This window comes from Rhynchophorus ferrugineus, unplaced genomic scaffold (genome assembly GCF_030347505.1).
Source record: "Rhynchophorus ferrugineus isolate W39M unplaced genomic scaffold, kcgeb_rfMv2 rfM5, whole genome shotgun sequence".
NCBI classification, from domain to species: domain Eukaryota; kingdom Metazoa; phylum Arthropoda; class Insecta; order Coleoptera; family Curculionidae; genus Rhynchophorus; species Rhynchophorus ferrugineus.
In genome coordinates this window covers 28,314,456-28,333,027 of record NW_027472584.1, presented here as the reverse complement: position 1 = coordinate 28,333,027, position 18,572 = coordinate 28,314,456, and the positions used below count along the sequence as shown (strand labels likewise).

The following is an 18,572-nucleotide window of genomic DNA, read 5'->3' as shown; positions in this document are numbered from 1 at the left end:
CATGAGTATATAGACGCCATCTAGTAAGCCACGCTTTAAAATGCATTCTTTTTTAAATTTCATTAAAACCCCACTTTCTATATCTGACACAAGTAATATAAATATTAACTTATAGACCAAAAAATTATATTTATTGTTGTTACAAGCAAAAAATACGTATGATACACTTTATAATCTTGAAACTAGGATGCGCATCTGTCTTTTATTGCAATATTTAACTAAATCGCTAAAAATAACTAATATATCAACATTTTGTGGGAAATTGTACAAAATAAAAAAATATTTTTACAAAATTATAGATAGTACATAAAGAAATATTTTCTTTTTGTTTGGTTATACATCAATAAAGCCGCACCTTAGTAATTACACTGGTTTGTCTAAAATACGACTTAAAAAATATGCCTCATCATTAAGAATAATACAAAATATTTTAACATTACCAACTAGCGTAGTAAATAACCGATATTTTCAATTGCTGGCTTTTATTATACACATATAAACATACATAAATCTGAATATAATTTTTATTTAGGAGTGACTGAGGCTACACACGGCGTTGTCATAAAATATTCTTCTAAGAATATGTACTAAAATTAATTATCGTTTAATCACGTGCTGAATTGTCATAATACTACCTTAAAGTGAACTATTAGAATTGTATAAGTGCCTAAAATATATATTACATTTTTTATTACTGGGTATATTTGATACTTTTACTGTTCCGCCTTGTAGGGATGGTATCACAGAACAAAAAGAAAACAAACAGTAAATCGCGCCATCTCTGACATAAATTTAAAAGTAATACCGATTGAGGTATTGGAATTAGTTAACTGGAGTTTTACTCTGAGCTTCCCATCTCTTAATAATCGTGCTATTTAATTATATTACAGTTTTAAACAATAATGTGTATGACAGTGAAGTGAAGATGTATTTTATGGCGAAACAATGGGCCTGTTAGCGATCCAGAGGACTTCATTGTGGTCAGTGATAGAAGTCAAAATGATGGCGTCTATATCGGGTTGACAAAACAAATTATTTACGGTGTGAGTGAACGTTTAAAAAATATCAAAAGTTTCTAAGGTGTTATTATAATAATTTGTGGGCATCCTTGTGCATATATTAAAGGGGAAACTGTTTTATTTAATACATATTCTTAATATCTTTATTTACGTCAAATGTCAGCTAAAATGGTGTTGACAATTATGTCATTTGCAGTTGTTTTCGTGCAAAAAAGAACGTTTATTATTTATTTTCAGAGTGCAAACTCCAGTTGTAAACAATCGCTCTTTCCATAAATCTTCTGGCATTTAAAGATTTTCGAGTAACCGGTTTGGTGAGAGGTTAGAATAAACTGTGATATGGACAGCAAACATAAGCCCCATGTTAAACCTACTTTTGTGACATAAATAATGCCATGAATACAACACAGTTGTCGAACATGGTTTTTAGATAATTCAAATTTTATTTTGGTGGCGATGGACTCAGGAATTCCTCATGTACCCATCACCACTTTAGCTGGTGTTGCTAGTCTTACTGACTGTAAGGCTGCCTTACCAGCTGAATACAGCATTTTAAAAGGTAATTTTTATTTTATTATTTTTAACAATTTAATAATAATGTGATGCTTATTAATCATTCACATGGTATTTGAACATTGTTTAACATATTTGCAAATTATAAATACATATCTATCGGTCATATTCTGTTGTAGTTTTACCGGAGTTGCCATTACCAACACCCTCTCCTCAAACCATTAACAATAAATCTTTACTTTTTCATCCGAGAGTTGCTGAAGAGGCACAAAATTTGCTTGGACAAAAAAATGATATTCTTGTCCCACAGCTTGTAGCTTCTTTAGAAAAAACATCAGCGGATCATATGTAGGTTTTAAATATTTATTAAAGTTTTTATTCTACGTAGCATATTAAATTTCTAGAGAGGTAAAGGATAATTATGGTAGAGCGGATAATAAGCTTGAACAACAAGAGGGCATGCCTGATTTGTTAAAAGTTATTCTTCATTCAAACCCACAAGTTTTTAGTGGACAAAAAGGTGAATTATATTCGATCAATATATATATATATTTCGATTATAACGAAGGTATATTTTAGCTTGTCAGCAAAAATTAGCATTGCAAAGGCAATATCAGCAACAGCAATATATTCGTCAGCAACAAGCATTTCAGCAGCAAGCTCATAGTTCTCAGCAGCAATTGCATGGTTCTCACCCTGTTCAGCAACCACCTATAAATACCCATCAAAATTTACAGGTACCACCAGTTGTTGTACCGGAACCTTCTAAACCTCCACAAGTATCTGATTCTCAGTCTAACACTGTATTGTCCTCTCAAACTTTTCCACAGTCAGTTAAGGAATATATTGACAATAGTAATATACAAACTTCTGTCATACAGCATGTTGATCCTTTAAAATTACAAGATGTACAAGACATTACTCCTAAGATCAATAATAGCCATACTTCAGATATGAAAGTACCCACAACAATATCCCCTTCAACTGTTTACCCATCTAATATATCGAGTATCTCCTCAACTGCAACAAATTCAATATCAACATCAACGCCTCCAGTTCCTAGTGGATCTACTCACACCACGACCAGTGAATTAAGGTTACTTAGACGTCCTTCTAATAGAGGTAATTCCACTGTCGGTTCAAACAAAGATATGCTAAACGCCGAATCTTTTGAAGAAGTAAAATCAGAAGAAAATAGTTCTAGTTTATCATTTCCTCAAGAAATGACCAAAGAAGATATTGCACGTATAGAAGGGGCACTAGAAAAAATTGAAAATAATGTTTATCCAGGTATTAAACAACCGATTATTAGATTGGGAAGGATATCAGAGGAGGATCAGGCTCTAATGCAAAAGAGCTTAAAGGAATTCGTTGAGACAAAACCTCAGTTAGCAAAAGAGCTTGGGATTGAATTAAATAAAAAGGGGATTAATTATAAGGAGACATCAGATTCAGATGATGAGGGTGGTATTTCAAAAAAGAAGGTCAAAAGGAAACATAAGCAAAGTGACGACGACGAATTCGAGCCAGAGGATGATACTGATCCTACCGACACATTTTCGGCGTTGGTTGGGAAACGGCGTAAGGTTGTTAAAGAAGAAACCGAACCAGAACCATTTGTACTTACAAAACCCAAACTAAGAAGAGTAGAACGTAAATTTGTACCTGTTCTCCAGAAATTGTCAACTGAAGAACTGATGGAAAGTAACACATACGTCCGCTTCAATAAATCAGTGGAATATGTTTTAAGATCTGGGGAAGAAATAGATTTTAGCGAAATAGCTCCGGACGATATGATTCAAGATGAGAATCTTTTAAATCGCTCAATAATGTCAGAACTTTGTACTGAAGCAGCTAAACTTAAGGTTCTAGGTGCTATGGAGATGATACCAACAGATAAGCTTACAAGATTGTTAAATATCTTGGAGCTTAACATTCGGGGAGGTGACAGAATTTCTCCAATAACTGATGTAAGTTTCTTTAAAAGTACTAAACAAAACTTCCATTTTACTTACAATTCTTTTTAGGAGGATAATGAGAGTATACGTCAATTCTGGTTAGAAACAACAATGGAAAGAGTAATGGGTGCAGCTGATGCATGCTTAATTTGTATGTATATAATGACTTCCCCTAATATGTCAAAAAGAGTTTATTTGGAAGAAATTATCGATAGAGTGGTGCTATATATCAAATATCATCTATCAAACACTATATTTCCAAGTTTCGATAGCACATATAAGCTAGATAATAAGAAAAAAGATGGAAGAAGGAAGAAAACAACTCCTGCTTCTGGAAAAGGAATCAATAATTTATATACGAAAATTTCCGAACTTGTAAATTTATTATCCGAACTGATGAATATACAGATTCTAACCGACACTTCGGTATTGCACGCATCTTCGATGGGTATCAGTCCATTTTTTGTTGAAAACGTTAGTGAATTACAGCTAGCTTGCTTAAAATTAGTTACAACGGTAAAAAATACAATAACATGTTTTATATATTGATTTTAACAATAAAACCCGTTTTAGATATTTACGAGGTATGAGTCACATCGTCGGCTTTTGTTAGATGATATTTTGGCGTCCATTGCTCGTCTTCCTAGTACAAAACGTAGTTTAAGAACCTATAGATTGAACAGTGAAGAACACATACAGATGTTAACTGCTTTAGTTCTTCAATTGATTCAGTGCGTCGTTGCGTTACCTGAAAAACCGAATTCTAAAAAGGATAAAGATAAAGATAAGGAGAAAGATAAACCTCAACAAAGTGTTAGTAGATTATTATTTATTTAAGGATCCATGGTTTGGAGATAAGTTGAATAACACAAATCATTTTATTTACAGGTGGATGATGATGTTTTAATTTGCAATAAGTTTGAAAAGGCTACCTCAACAGCTGGAACGTTTTTAACTGTGTTTTTGAGTAAATGCGGTAACAAATCTGAAGAAATTGATTATAGACCGTTATTTGAAAATTTTGTGCAAGACTTGTTGTCAACTGTAAATAAACCAGAATGGCCTGCCACTGAATTGTTACTATGTATTTTGGGTAAAATGTTGGTACAAAACTTTTCAAATAAAGGCACGGATATGTCTTTGAGAGTGGCTAGTTTAGATTATCTGGGTGTAGTTGCGGCAAGATTACGGCGTGACAGCGTTTTATCCAGATGTAAATTAAATTCTATTGACCAGATGATCAAAGATATTAGACAGGAAGAAATGAAAGACAAAGACGAGAATCCAAAAAAGAAGCAGTCCAACATGACGGAAGATGAAAGAACGCAGTTTCTGCAACGTATTCTTCTCGATTTTTTAGCTGTTAATTCTCAGAATGATGAATCCCTTAAATATGCCCGACATTTTTATATTGCTTGGTGGTACAAGGATTTGGTTAATGAAAAGACTCAGTTGGCATCGGGAAATAAGAAAAACCAAAGCCAATACTCCAAAAGAAACGGGAAATCTAGTGACAGTGAAGAAGAATCCGATAAAGAAACTAAAAATAGCGAACAGGAAAACGCAGAAAAGTTTAGAATAATCGAGGAGAAAAAGAAAGTTCTCCTTAGTAGAATAAAACCATTCCAAGAATCTATTTCTTCAGGAAATAGAGTTCAAGTCTATCAAACTTATATTGATTATAATAGTGCTGAACTTATAGCTCAATTCCTTGCTTCAAAACGATACTTCTCTCAAAGTTTTGATCAGTATCTAAAAGCTATTTTAATAGTTCTTAAAGAAACATCCATAGCAATTAGAACGAAGGCGATGAAATGTCTAACGATGATCGTTGAAGCCGATCCATCTGTTTTGGGTCGACATGATATGCAGATGGGAGTTAATCAGTCTATCCTTGATCAATCAACGTCCGTAAGAGAAGCGGCAGTAGATTTGATCGGTAAATTTGTTTTAAGAAGACCAGAGCTTATTCATAAATATTATGAAATTCTTTCTCCAAGGATATTGGATACTGGAGTAAGTGTAAGGAAAAGGGTCATAAAGATTTTGAAAGACATTTGTGTCGAATGTCCAGAATTTCCAAAAATTCCTGAGATTTGTGTAAAAATGATAAGGAGAATTAACGATGAAGAAGGTATAAGAAAACTAGTAATGGAGGTTTTTCAGAATATGTGGTTCACTCCTACGAAAGATGAAGAATCGTTAATAAGAAAGGTTATGCATATAACAGATGTTGTAGCTTCATCTAAAGAAATTGGTCTAGAATGGTTTGAACAATTACTTCTAAGTGTAAGTATAGTATTTCTATGGTTTTTGATAACATATTTATTGTATATTTTTCCACAGTTATACAAACCAAAGGAAGATAAGGATGATTCTACTAAAATTAATACCGAACCACCCAAAGCATTACTAACTGCTTGTAGACAAATTGTTGATTGTTTAATAGAAAATATTTTAAGATTGGAGGAAAACAGCTCCCATTCAAGTGCATCCGAAAGACTTGTGGCGTGTGTCACAACATTACAGTCGTTCGCAAAAATTAGACCTCAACTACTCATTAAACATGCCAGTACACTGCAACCATACCTTGGATTAAAATGCCACACTGAAGGCGACATAAAAATAATAAGTTGTGTTGCTAGAATGCTAGAATTAGTTGTTCCATTGATGGAACATCCGAGTGATTCATTTTTGGCACAGCTGGAAGAGGATGCGATGAAATTAATATTGCAATACAATAGACCAATCGTCAGCAGTTGTCTAAGCTGTTTAGGGTCAATTATCAATAAAGTTACTCATAATTTTCAGTTAATAAGAGACTGTTTTAAGAGATTTAACTTGACGTTATTAGAATTTAAAGTCAGCGTTGAAACCTACAATATATCGTATCAGAAAAATTTCAAAAACAGAGTACTTTTGCGTAGAGCGCTCTTCGTTGTTGGTCTTCTGTTGCGTCATTTCGACTTTACTAACCCTGAAGTTCTTGGAGATTTAACTGTAAGTACTATTGATTAGTGAGAAACATTTAATATCGTTCATGTTTTCAGCCTGACACAAAAGATCAAGTTTACATTAACATGATGTATTTCTTGCAACAAGATGACGTGGATATTCAGTCTAATACTCTAAAAGCAATAGGCAGTATATGCATTAGGCATCATGAGTTCATGTTAGAACCGGAATTAAAAGAGTTTTATCATAGGCAGCTAATCATTGAAGACTCTCCTTTACAAATGAAGATTGATGTGCTGATCAATATAGAAAATTATTTAATTGAAGAGGAAAATAGGATGATTAAGCAGGATTTAGAATGTAAGCTTTCATAATTATATATATAATTTTACATTCAACCTTTTTCTTGTTATTCTATAGGGTCAAAACGTTCTAAAGAAGAGAATTTAAAAGAAATGAATGATGTGTCTTCAGGAATGGCAAGCACTGTGATACAGCAGTATCTGCAGGAAGTAATGAAATGTTATTTGCATCAAAGTTTACAAGTCAGACAGCCGGCATTGAAAGTGATTCAGTTGGTTTGCAATCAAGGTTTGGTTCATCCTGCTCAATTCATTCCTTCGTTAATATGCATGAGTACAGATCCAGAGAAATCTATTTCTCATAGTGCTGACAAAACTTTATCTGATATTGAAAAGAAATATCCAGGCTTTGTTCACTCCCAAGCATCACTGGGAATTGATTTGTCGCACAGACTACAGAGAATTATTCATAGTGATGAAGTAGTAAGGGGATATGTAATTAAGGAAAAAGGAGAGTACCCCACTGCACTGAATGGTTTTCTGTATTCTCTATTGAGAAATTCGAGACAACAAAGACGTGCCTTAATTCTTAAGATAGTGAAACATTTCGATGATCAAGCTGTAAGTTGATCATTTATATTTACTCGATATATTAATTAAAACACTTTTTGTTTAGCGTTCAAGTTTATCATACATGTTGTACCTGGCTGATAATTTGGCTTATTTCCCTTATCAAGTTCAAGATGAACCATTATTCATAGTACATCACATTGACTTAATGATATCAAATTCGGGAACTAATCTCTTGCAGTCGTTTAGAGAAGTAAGTTTTGACGGACTCATATATAATATTAATTTTGAAAATCTATATTTCTGTGCAGGGTTTAATAACCGATGGACAAAACAAGATAATTGAAACAGAAAATGGAGAATTGAATAATGTGGTATCGGCGTTAGATGAGGACGATGACGAAGAAGCATTAGCTGCCAGAGTTCCTGAAAGTGCAAGTCATTTACAAGCTTGTCTAACTGCAGCACAAGGGTGCCTTTTACTATTGATGCTAAAACAACATATTAAAGACGTTTATGGTCTTAGTGATGGGTAAGCAAAGATATTATATGAGGATTCGCAAAAGAAAGTTTATATTTCACGCCACTTTAGGCAATTCACACAGTAAGGAAACAATAAACTTCCTTTTGGGACGCTCTGTCTTGTTATTTTGTTATTGATTCACCTGACGAAGATGACTCTGGTTATACTCTTTGTTTTAAAATGATTGTGTATTTTACTTCAACATTTGCCATTTTTTATAGTAAAATTCAACTTTATTCACCTTGTGAAGCAGTGAAAGTGTATGAAAAAGCTATTTCAAGGAGATCAAACGCATTGTTTAGCCCAAAAACGACTCTTCAGAAAATTAAGGAAGGTTGTCCGCCCGAATATTTGGATGATAATGGCCGCAGAGATCTTATACGTCAATATTTAGATGTACGTTTGTTATTTAAAACAAATGTTTATATCAAAACGTTAAAATTTTCTGTTGTTCTTGATTAGTTTAAACAATTGATGTTGCAACTGGATCCTGACGATGTTGAGGAAGACGAAAACAACCGAGTCTTAACCGCTTTGGGAGGAAACGCGAATCCTCCATTAAACCCCGGTGCACCGACGGCAATTTTGACGGAGGCAGATCAAGTAGTACTTCAGAATTATAAAGTGAGTTTTTGTTGTGCCAATCAAATGTAATTTATTTCGTAATATAAAGAACTTTGTGATAATTGTTTGTACTTGGACACTTGGTTCTTTAATGATAAAGTATTTGAATGATTTACGATTATTTTGGGACACTAAAAATAGAGCGAATTATTTATTTTAACAGGACCATTCTCCGCCGAAAGTGCCGAAAATGGTAATATCTCATAAACGATTCGAAACTGAAACGAAACGTACACCGCGTAGTCACCGATCATCCGAGAAAGCGAAAAAAGTCCGTCACAAAAAGAAACGCAGAAAAATTCCCAGTGATAGTGAAAGTGACGAGAACGATTTCAGTGATCCGGACTACTTGGTTTAATATTAAGTTAGATAAGGCAGAGACACGCGCGTTAGACTGTACAGTGATTATTTTTTAGTTAAATTCAGCAGTATATGAATGAATTTTATATTTCAAGTCAGTGAGAATATGCGGTGGTGTGTATAATGTAATCCAGCACTCAGAAACTTATATTAGTGGTTATAATTTATCAAACTACGTTGCTCACAGAGATTTCGGTTCCCATTCGTATTATGTATAATGATAGAGAAAACTATATTAAAATGTGAACGTCTCTGTGATCATTTGTATAGATATTTTATGCAATTTTTTTTCTAATCAAATTTTTATTGTCTTTTCATGCCACAAAAAAACAAGTTTAATTTACTGTATACACACAATCAAGGCTACCACACAACACACCTTGTAACGGCGTCAATTTTATTTTATATACTTTAGTATGACAATTTTTCAAATAAGGATTTATCAACTGCTTTTTTGTTTAAGTTAGTTTTACTTTTACCATCCTCAGGTTCCGCTCTGAATTTTATTAAGGATCTCTCTAATATGTGATGTAAGTAGTCTTCAAATATTGAACTTCTATTAACGGACATTCATATATATACGTTATATACATATATATGGGTGTTAGCATTGTTGTAAATTCTCCTTATTTGTTTTTTAAAAACAATGGAAAAACGGTAAAAACAAAACGATCTAGTCATTTCGTTCGAACATATTATACCCAATGAGAATTGCATCACACTAACTTGAGCTTTTGATATTTTTTAATATGGACATGTTTTGTATATTTAAGAATTTCCTTTAAATTCAGATTTGGGCGTGTTATTTTATATATATGTATTTCAAGTGAAGTTTGTTTATATATATCGGTACATTGTATTATATTTTATGTTTTTTTTATATAAATTTTGGATTGATTATTTTAAGTTGTAACGATTGATAGTGCTTTGGTTACAATTTGGAGTGATCTAGTCATACACTCACCAGTTATTTTAATTAAAATAAAACATCCCTATGTGTTGTGGTTACAACTTGGACTGATCTAATTTAAAATACTAAGCTGTATGTATTTGTATATTATGTCTTAAGATTCCATATGTCGGTTTATTTAATTTGATAACAACAGTTACTCTAGATTGTGTTAATGAGCACAGCTTAATACGGTTAAAGTTAGTTAGAAACGAAAGAACGAAGTGCAACAATTTACGTTATATATCTGATTTTATTAGGCTTCGCTTGTTCCATCCTAATTTTCAAAAGAAATATTCTTTGATAGTGTCGGAATTGTTTACACGTTTGATTATATCACAATTTTTTTAGATTAAAATTATAGTTCTTCAGGATTTCATTAGGTTTGAAAACATCTGAAATTCTATATGTTAAGGTTTTTAACAATTCGAAAAACTTCAATGTTCAATACTTGTGTTTTTGTGGTGATATTTAGGCCTCTGGCTTAAAAGAATTTAAACTATATAACTTGAATCAGCTGCTAGTTATTTCTTAACAAGTGTCTGGCTTGGTTTATTGTTTTTTTTTTTAACGTGGAAGATATATTCTAGCAGCTTTACAGACTGGAATTTCTCATTTTATTTTGATAAGCAAATAATATTGTTATAGAAAAAGAATAAAAAATTAAGCTTTTTAGTGGGAAGTATTTAAAAAAGACTCTGGTTCTGGTTTTCTTTTTGATTAGAATATTTATTTATTATCGTTTCTTTTTTATTTTCATTCATTTTCTACCATTCTGCCAGATATTTCTTCTCTGTCCTTATTGTTTTAGTAACCTGTTTCAAATTTAGACTAAAAACGCAAAAAATCATTCAAATTTACCTTATATTGAAAAAATCTAACTTAATAATGGTTTGATTAATTTGCATTTTCAAAATCTATATTATTAACCCTATATATAGTTTTATCCTGAAGTCACTGAAAATCAATGAAAAATAGTAATTTTATATATTTTCAGTTATAATTTTGTAGAGCTAAGTTTTATATATTTTTTTTAACAAAATGACAATTTTTGACATGGGAAACTATAAAAAAATACGTTAGTAGGCTTAGAATGATGTGTCCATTGGAATGTCAGTATTACTTTTTTACTTGTGATAAATATCAATCTGATTTTGTGCAATTTTTTAAATGAATACAAAAGGAACACTGTACTTAGAAAATTGTCTAAAATTTGTAGCAGGTTATTATCCGTAGTTTATTTATAATTATAAATTAGTTGTGAGTTGTTAGTGAATGTGTAATAAATACCTTTAACGTTGTTTGTTATGACCATATATGATTATTTTGTAAATTAGACTTTAGGTATGTATATTTGGTCAAACAAACATCTGTTATTCAGGGTTTTCCATATTGTAAAACTCCCAATTTGTATTTAAATAAATTTATATTTCTAAGAATTTTGTTATTTTCATTAAGAACCTCAATTATTCCATATCCCAATTAACCTAGCTAAAATCTTCTGATATTAAATTATTATTGAATTGAATAGGATATATTGATAAAATACAGGATTTACAAAATAGTTTTCAATCTGATGAAGGTATTTCAATAACCTCATAAAGAAATCTAAACTAAGATTATATTAGATAAGAACAAAGCTACATAAATGCTGAAGCTACCCACCATAATAATTATTTACCAATAAATAGAATAATTGAAAATATTTATAGATATGAAAAAATAGATGGGGAACATTAAATTTTTTTATTACTTTCCATGACTATTTTATTTATACTATGTGTATTTGATATATTACTTTCATTTGTTTTGGACACATCCTGTATATTTGTAATGCTTGGTTTTTAAATACTTGTCAGTTTTAAATTCCTGTTATCAATGTTGCCATAAGACAAATTTGACAATTCAAAAATTCCTAAATTTATCTTGAACTAAATGTCAAAAAAATTGTTACGAATGGAGCAAGCATTTTGTTATGATGCCGTAACCTAAGGATGTAAACAAATAGTAAAAGAAAATCCAATAACATCTCAAATAATGTATAAGTAATATGTTAATTTTCATCAATAAGTGATATTAAATGGTTGAAACAAGCTTTATTCGGTTTAATCACGGCATAGTAATGGAAGTTTTTGAAGATAATACTGGAGTTCCAAGTACCAGTTTCAACTTGGAGGAATCTGGAAGAGGATGTAGAACAAAAAAGAAACAAATAGATCCTACGTGTTGTCCAGTATGTAGTGTAACTCTTCGTCACTCTGAAATTGATTGTCACTTAGGTACTGAAATAGAGAAACTTAACAAATTACCTCCAGCTAAAATTAAACTTAACGGAAAAAGCACTCCTTCAAGTTCAAACGGACATGCTTCTAATGAAAATGGTGATTCTCATAAAAATTGGGAGACATATCAGAAGGTTAAAAGTAACAGGCAAAACAGACAACGTACCAAAACACGTAAAAGAAAGGCTGAAGAACAAATATGTCCAATATGCAATACTGAAGTAACTGAAGATATAACAATTCATGTAGAACTTTGCCTTAGAAGATCTGAAGGAAATGACAGTGACCATGATGATGAAAATATTGATATTGAAACTTATGAAGAATATGAATGGGCTGGGCAGAGTAGAGTCAGAGCAACTACCCTTTTACAAGGAGGTCTTTCAAACCTGGGCACTTCAGTACAAAGTGTTGATGAAGATGAAGATTTAAATGTTGATGGTGATGGAGAAATGTATGGTTCCCCACAATATTCAGAACAGGATATAATTCTGCCTTGTGAAGAAGCTGCTGAAGATTTAGCCCTAAGAAAAGCTGTTATAGGTACAGTTCCAAATAGGCTTAGTTCTGAGGACAAAGATGATCAATCCAGTACAATTAAATCAAAAGGAGATCCGGTACTTCAGGTACTTAAAAATAGAATCAAAGAATTGGAAGCACGTTTGGAAAGCAGGGATGAGATATATAAATGTTTAATCTGCATGGAAAGATACAGAACCCCAGTTATATCAGTGTGTTGTTGGCATGTTCATTGTGAGCAGTGTTGGCTCCAGACATTAGGAGCAAAAAAACTTTGTCCTCAATGTAATATGATTACTTCTGCGTCAGATCTTAGGAAAATTTACATGTAAATTTAGGTTAAGTTATTAATGTATTACACAGGTTTAAGGACTCTATTTTGAGTGTGTCTGTATGTATCAAATTTGTATTTGTATATATGTCTAAATGAAATTTTCTTAATTTATCAAATTATTGTACATAGGTAATAAGAATACGTATTTCCTTTGGTTTTTATAAGACTTAATAAATATTTTTTGCTATATACTTTTTTTTATTAAGACAAATAAAACTACAAAAATTGACAAAAAGATCTTATAATTAAGTTCTGCAGGTATCCTATAAGTACTAAATTGTGGTTCCGTAATCTTAACGCTAACTAAAATCTAATTAAAAGTAATATCACAGGTGTCCATGCGTAAAGGTTAAATTAAAACTATTAATAAATAAATAAATTAAACTAACCTTACAAAATATTTAAATATAGTATTTTAACTACATAAATGGTGTCAATTATACTATCAACAAAAAAATGTTATTTTGTAATAACATAAAAATAGGTTATGAGAAAAACTTTTTTATATGATGCCAGCTAACGCATGGAACATTTGGGAAAAATCCAAAAGTATGCACTGGATATATAAAAAAACGGAACATTTTTGGGCATATTTAATGTCCATACTCAATTTGTTCTTTAAGGCAGGACTTCAAAGCATTTAAGAATATTTTTCTACCATAGTCCGAAAAAACCTTATAAGGATCATTTTTTGTTACTTTCTTAAATCGGTCACTAGAAAAAGAGGAAATATTGATAGAGAATGTTTTTTTTAAATCATATATACGTACAAATCCTTCTTGAATTTTTCGGTTTCTTTAATAAAAATCGTATTCATATCAATTATATTACATTTTAAAATCGGGTCGGAAGCATAGTCAATTATAGCTCTGTTGAAGATATCCATTCTTATTTCGAATCTTCGAACTTTTGGAAGCTTTGGGGATGGTATTAACGTAATAAGTGTAATGCGAGTATTTTTTTTCTTCAATTCCATGATTAGTTGTCTTAAATCTGTTATCATAGTGCTTATGTTTTGACCCTTAAATTTATATATTTAAATATTGTTATTACTTGTAGCATTAAAAATAATACATCAATTAAATCTTGAAATCCAATCATTACGACAACTCTTGGAGCTAAAATTACAGCTCCACGAATTTTTTCGCTAAGTTTAGAAATTGTTTGTCCGGCAATGCACAGTCCACATTCTTTAGGTCCTAAAATTTTCATAGATGAGCTTAAGTAAACTTTTAATTTTCATATAAACCTTTATCTGGAACATAATAACCCAACTTTGAATCGGCAATATCTAAGAAAAAGTCATCTCCAAGCGCTTGATGTTTATAAAATAAAGGCAACATGGATTCCTAGACGATATAAAAAAAATTAATATGAATGTATAAAATGGTTCCAAATATTTACCAATTCTTCAAATTTTTCATATCTATCTGGATCATTAACTATTACATTGTTTATAGAAGTGTGTATGAAAGAACCCTCCGGTAAATTTTGACATTCTAATCTGTTCTTCATTTTGTATTCCTGATTATATTCCCCATGTCCAGTAGCATATGGGCAAAGCTTCCTGTTTAAAAAGGTCTGGCTCTTATGATGGGCTTGTTTTTGTTTTAAAATTAAATCTTTGATGTGCATCGATTTAGGGCTTTGTTCAATTAAAACTTCATTATTAAAACGGTCGACAACAAGATAAATATGGGGCAGAGTGATCAACCAGGATTTTAAAGTTTCAGCTCCAAATTTCCTCCATGGAATCGGAAAACCGCAGTAATTTTCAAATTCGCTCTCCACTAATTCTAGGGGCAAACCATCGTTACCATAAAGACATATGATTGAAATTAAAACTTTTGATATTTGTTGTTCCTCAGAGGAAATTTGTTCAGATAAAACCATTTTAAAAAACACGATTTACAGACAACTTTACACTCACAAAATACACAATGAACAATGTCCTGAACGATGAATATTCTTTTGGTTTTTACATTATGAGGAAAAAAATTGATAACAAGCAGTACATCGGCATATTTTAATTTTTAAAATATAAAACAAATTCTATAAAATGATATATATGTATATATAAAAACTAATACTGATATATTCTTTTTATGCGTAAAAAAATAATATCACATACTGAGAAAGTGCTGAAAACAATATACATTTGATGGGTTTACTTTACAATTAAGAAATTAATAAACATTATCCATAAACTGAAAAAGTACAAATTGCTCCATTTTGTGTATATACCTACTTCATTAGTAGATTCATCCATTAAAACGCCTAGGAATATTAAATGCAACACTGTAAAGAAGGAAAACAACAGTTTTGTTAAAATACAAATTACGCTGCCCGATTTGATTTTGTGGTTGCATGCCTTACAGGGGTACACTTTAACACAAATATTAAAAGTTTGCGAAACCTGTTCTCGGACTAAAATTTGAAGATATGAAAATATTCCTAGACTTAATAGAACTAAAGAGATTTTAATCTCAAACCCGTGAAATAAAGATGATATTAGAAATGTTAAAAATATAGCATAAAATTTTCCCAAGGGTAACCATTTCCGGTAAATATCTGAAATAAACATGTTTAATAAACAATATAACATAAATTATTGTCAATTACATTTTTTAAAGAAATAATGCATTGGTTTATTCCAGTTGATAACAACAATCGACAAAGCTGATGGTAATTCAATATTGAGGGGATTTGTTACTGACAATTTCCAATATTGTTCATCAAAATGATGATCTTTTTCTTTCCACCCAGCTGCCAGCATGAGAGCTTCAGATAAATAACATATAAAATAATGACTAGTTCTGAAAGAGAGAGCTTCTTTGTAACCTAGTAATAATCTAAAATACAAGGTCAATATTAATATTAAATTAAAATAACAAAACTCATTATTACTTGTTAGAATCATCAGGTATAAAATAACTTGTCCAACAGTTTGATAGTGTTAAAAAGAACAATGCTAAAAACAATGCTCTTACAATACCCAGTAACCAATAAATATTCTAAAAAAAATAATTCCTAGTTATTTAAATTCACTATATATAGTAACAAACCTTTTTTGTTGGATACTTAATTAGAAATAGATAGTAATCATATGTTATCCACGGACCAAATAAGATATTGCTGCCAGAAAACATATAACCACAGTATTGTGAAAAACTTGGAAAATTCTGTAAATCTATATCTGTTATTATAGATATCAGTTTCATTGAAAATACCATCATTATTCCTCTAATTTCAAGCCATGTTTCTTTTTCTAGCAAAATATATTCACTAAAAATAATTTAATAGGTTTCATGAATGATAATATGTTAGATATGATCTTACAATAACACAAAAAATATTATTAAAGAATATTGGGCAATAGAAGAATTTTCAACAAAGTGAAAGTATTTGTTTCTTCTATCATATTCTTTGAGTTTGTTTTCCTTCAGTCTTTTATGAAAAGTATTAATTACAAATATAATAACATAAATTGTGAGGTATGAAATAAATATTACTGCCAATCCTTTTGCTGACTGTAATGTTACAATAAGTATATAAAACCCACATAATGCTGACAACCAATGAAATATATTTTCTGGTAGACCTAAAAAAAATAACTATATTAATTCCTATGGTTAATAAAAAAACATTTACCTAGTGAAGTGGCAAGACCAAAACCTAAATTAATGTATATTGTAATAGAGAGAGAATTATATATGCTTTTTATAGATTCAACGACACAGTTTTCCCAAACATCATTAAATGTTTCATGAAAGAAATCTTCGTCAAAATCGTTAAAATAATATTGGAGAGATCTGAAAATGTAATTGTTAATAAATCGATTTTTAGATGTAATATATAAATTTACTCATCGGAAGTGGGTATATCTGGCAAAAAATCCATTGTTAATCTTAAATCATTGTTTAAATAACTGATGTTTATTATTTTTAGACGTTTTCCTAATATAAGTAAGGTTAGGCAGTTGCATAGCAACAAAGCTTAATATCTTTTTAAGGTGGCTTCACACGAATTTGAAAACATTGGAAGGTTATTTACTAGTTGCCTATTTAGTTTTAAAATTATTCTAATTTGTCAAACATATACTAAATGAGTATACAATATTCAGGTCATTAATAACATTATGTATTTTGTCCGGAATAATATTTTGGTAAACTTTTTTTTCTAGTAAAAATTATACTACTATATATAAAAGAAACATTAAGATTGCCGATTTGGCTTTATGAAATAGATTTTCGTACGTGTTTTGATTTGTAACAAAGTTGCTAGAGGGCAACCTGCGAGAAGTCCGGAAAATTGCTGGATACGTATTTGGCGACACCGAAAGATGGAGCTATAGAAAGGAGCGGCAGAAAGTCGTCGGCTTTCCATCGAATAGCCGGGGTGAGGCTGGGAAATTCGTTAAAATGATTTTGTCCGATTCCAAGTGACCTAAAAAAGACGCGACTTACAAGCCGCATTCTAATGTCAGTGTCGAAAATATGGAACGGGTTGGTTTTCGGAGTTTGTTTTTAAAAATTTTAAAAAATCTCAACGATTATGGACTCGACTATATATTTCCCTGGTAAGTCTTGTCATTTGGAGTTGGAAATTTTATTTGGCGTCGTTGGATATTCCCATAGTAACCTGGAACAGCCGCTACAAGAAAAGTTGTCAACAAAGGAGGGCCAAGGCACGCGCGATTTGGAATATCTCAATCCGCACTGCTTTTTAATTACATTTATACCTGCATTATTACTGAGGATGTCAGGTCCTTTTCAATTACTTTTATTTATTTGTTTATTTAAACCAAATATTAATAGAGCTTAACCACACCCGATTACAATCAATATTGATTCAGATATTTGTTTTCATTGTTTCCGAGATTTTATATTAAAATATCCTATTTTTAAAATAATATATACCATAAAATATTACATGTTTATACCTTTGTAAATAAAAGAGGATTAAAATAAGATTTATTTATTTATTTTCTTTTTCTTATTTTTCTATATTTCTTTTTTTTTCATTCCAGCAGAAAAAATATTTTAACATTTAATATATGCTATTTATTGTTTTTCATTGTTATATGCAAATTATTTATATTAGTAGGAAAATAGATAATAAAGTTGGACAAGTAATTTTTAACTATGTCAAATGACATTACATATGTTTAAAAAGAATTAAATAATTAAAAATAGGAATAGTATTATATGCAACCAACAATATACCGTAGTTAATTGACAAGATACTGGAGCTGGAATATTTTTCTGGGGCTTAGAGAATAACACTTTCGGGTTGATGTTTTCGTTAGATGCCATTCACCTTTTAAAAGTCGATACAGATAGTTCAACTTATGTTAGTAGGGACTAACTTTAAAATAACATTTTAAATATGATTAATTTTGATAATAAAATATTGACATTTTTAATATAACAATTTTTATTTTTTTATTCCCTGATTATTTTTATTTAGTTGATAAAATTACTATGCTGAAATGTTATTACGTTATTATTGTACAACCAATAAGGGTTTGATTTTGTGATTGATGCTATTCATCATATCGAAATGCGTTATGTAAATTTGAATTTGCATAAAAATGGTTTTTCGAATGCGAATTCAGTGTTAAGGTCACATCAAGAGCATTGTGGGTCAAATATATAGGCTGAA

General features: G+C 30.7%; 4 protein-coding genes across 5 annotated transcripts; 2 read left to right on the top strand and 2 right to left on the bottom strand.

The window, feature by feature from the left end:
• Positions 1-800: 800 nt before the first annotated feature.
• On the top strand, positions 801-11,212 carry Nipped-B (Nipped-B cohesin loading factor). 2 transcript variants are annotated; one of them, XM_076405357.1, is made up of 16 exons: positions 801-1,041; positions 1,257-1,578; positions 1,712-1,880; positions 1,937-2,052; positions 2,112-3,502; positions 3,560-4,006; positions 4,064-4,303; positions 4,379-5,779; positions 5,837-6,490; positions 6,541-6,805; positions 6,866-7,368; positions 7,424-7,570; positions 7,629-7,849; positions 8,062-8,236; positions 8,303-8,464; positions 8,628-11,212. In XM_076405357.1, the coding sequence occupies exons 2-16, from the start codon at positions 1,476-1,478 to the stop codon at positions 8,820-8,822; spliced, it is 6,189 nt and encodes a 2,062-aa protein (XP_076261472.1). In that variant the 5' UTR covers positions 801-1,041; positions 1,257-1,475; the 3' UTR covers positions 8,823-11,212. The 2 variants fall into 2 exon arrangements, with proteins under 2 accessions (XP_076261472.1, XP_076261473.1); XM_076405358.1 differs by having other exon boundaries at positions 801-1,578.
• A 496-nt stretch (positions 11,213-11,708) lies between these two features.
• On the top strand, positions 11,709-13,097 carry RNF220 (ring finger protein 220). The gene has a single exon (XM_076405356.1). The coding sequence runs from the start codon at positions 11,854-11,856 to the stop codon at positions 12,904-12,906; it is 1,053 nt and encodes a 350-aa protein (XP_076261471.1). The 5' UTR covers positions 11,709-11,853; the 3' UTR covers positions 12,907-13,097.
• A 36-nt stretch (positions 13,098-13,133) lies between these two features.
• Positions 13,134-14,872, bottom strand: LOC143197148 (uncharacterized). The gene is made up of 5 exons (XM_076405354.1): positions 14,313-14,872; positions 14,158-14,257; positions 13,983-14,107; positions 13,679-13,929; positions 13,134-13,622 (listed from the first exon to the last, which is right to left on the bottom strand). Exons 1-5 carry the CDS (start codon positions 14,799-14,801, stop codon positions 13,502-13,504), a joined length of 1,086 nt encoding a protein of 361 aa, XP_076261469.1. The 5' UTR covers positions 14,802-14,872; the 3' UTR covers positions 13,134-13,501.
• A 57-nt stretch (positions 14,873-14,929) lies between these two features.
• por (Protein-serine O-palmitoleoyltransferase por) lies at positions 14,930-16,897 on the bottom strand. Its single transcript, XM_076405353.1, has 7 exons — positions 16,774-16,897; positions 16,560-16,720; positions 16,248-16,509; positions 15,974-16,193; positions 15,816-15,922; positions 15,531-15,760; positions 14,930-15,479 (listed from the first exon to the last, which is right to left on the bottom strand). Exons 1-7 carry the CDS (start codon positions 16,806-16,808, stop codon positions 15,076-15,078), a joined length of 1,419 nt encoding a protein of 472 aa, XP_076261468.1. The 5' UTR covers positions 16,809-16,897; the 3' UTR covers positions 14,930-15,075.
• Between the last annotated feature and the right edge of the window lie 1,675 nt (positions 16,898-18,572).

What these genes read in the sequence shown, in the direction of transcription:
- Nipped-B (XM_076405357.1), top strand. Translation starts at nt 1,476, where the DNA reads ATGGACTCAGGAATTCCTCATGTACCCATCACCACTTTAGCTGGTGTT. An exon ending in AAAACATCAGCGGATCATAT is followed by an intron (nt 1,881 to 1,936) that starts GTAGGTTTTAAA and finishes TTAAATTTCTAG; the next exon opens with AGAGGTAAAGGATAATTATG. An exon ending in GCTTAAAATTAGTTACAACG is followed by an intron (nt 4,007 to 4,063) that starts GTAAAAAATACA and finishes AACCCGTTTTAG; the next exon opens with ATATTTACGAGGTATGAGTC.
- RNF220 (XM_076405356.1), top strand. Translation starts at nt 11,854, where the DNA reads ATGGTTGAAACAAGCTTTATTCGGTTTAATCACGGCATAGTAATGGAA.
- LOC143197148 (XM_076405354.1), bottom strand. Translation starts at nt 14,801, where the DNA reads ATGGTTTTATCTGAACAAATTTCCTCTGAGGAACAACAAATATCAAAA. An exon ending in GATTTCAAGATTTAATTGAT is followed by an intron (nt 13,930 to 13,982) that starts GTATTATTTTTA and finishes TATAAATTTAAG; the next exon opens with GGTCAAAACATAAGCACTAT. An exon ending in GAAAAATTCAAGAAGGATTT is followed by an intron (nt 13,623 to 13,678) that starts GTACGTATATAT and finishes CTCTTTTTCTAG; the next exon opens with TGACCGATTTAAGAAAGTAA.
- por (XM_076405353.1), bottom strand. Translation starts at nt 16,808, where the DNA reads ATGGATTTTTTGCCAGATATACCCACTTCCGATGA. An exon ending in ATAATATTTTTTGTGTTATT is followed by an intron (nt 16,194 to 16,247) that starts GTAAGATCATAT and finishes AATTATTTTTAG; the next exon opens with TGAATATATTTTGCTAGAAA. An exon ending in TTAAGTATCCAACAAAAAAG is followed by an intron (nt 15,923 to 15,973) that starts GTTTGTTACTAT and finishes TATTTTTTTTAG; the next exon opens with AATATTTATTGGTTACTGGG.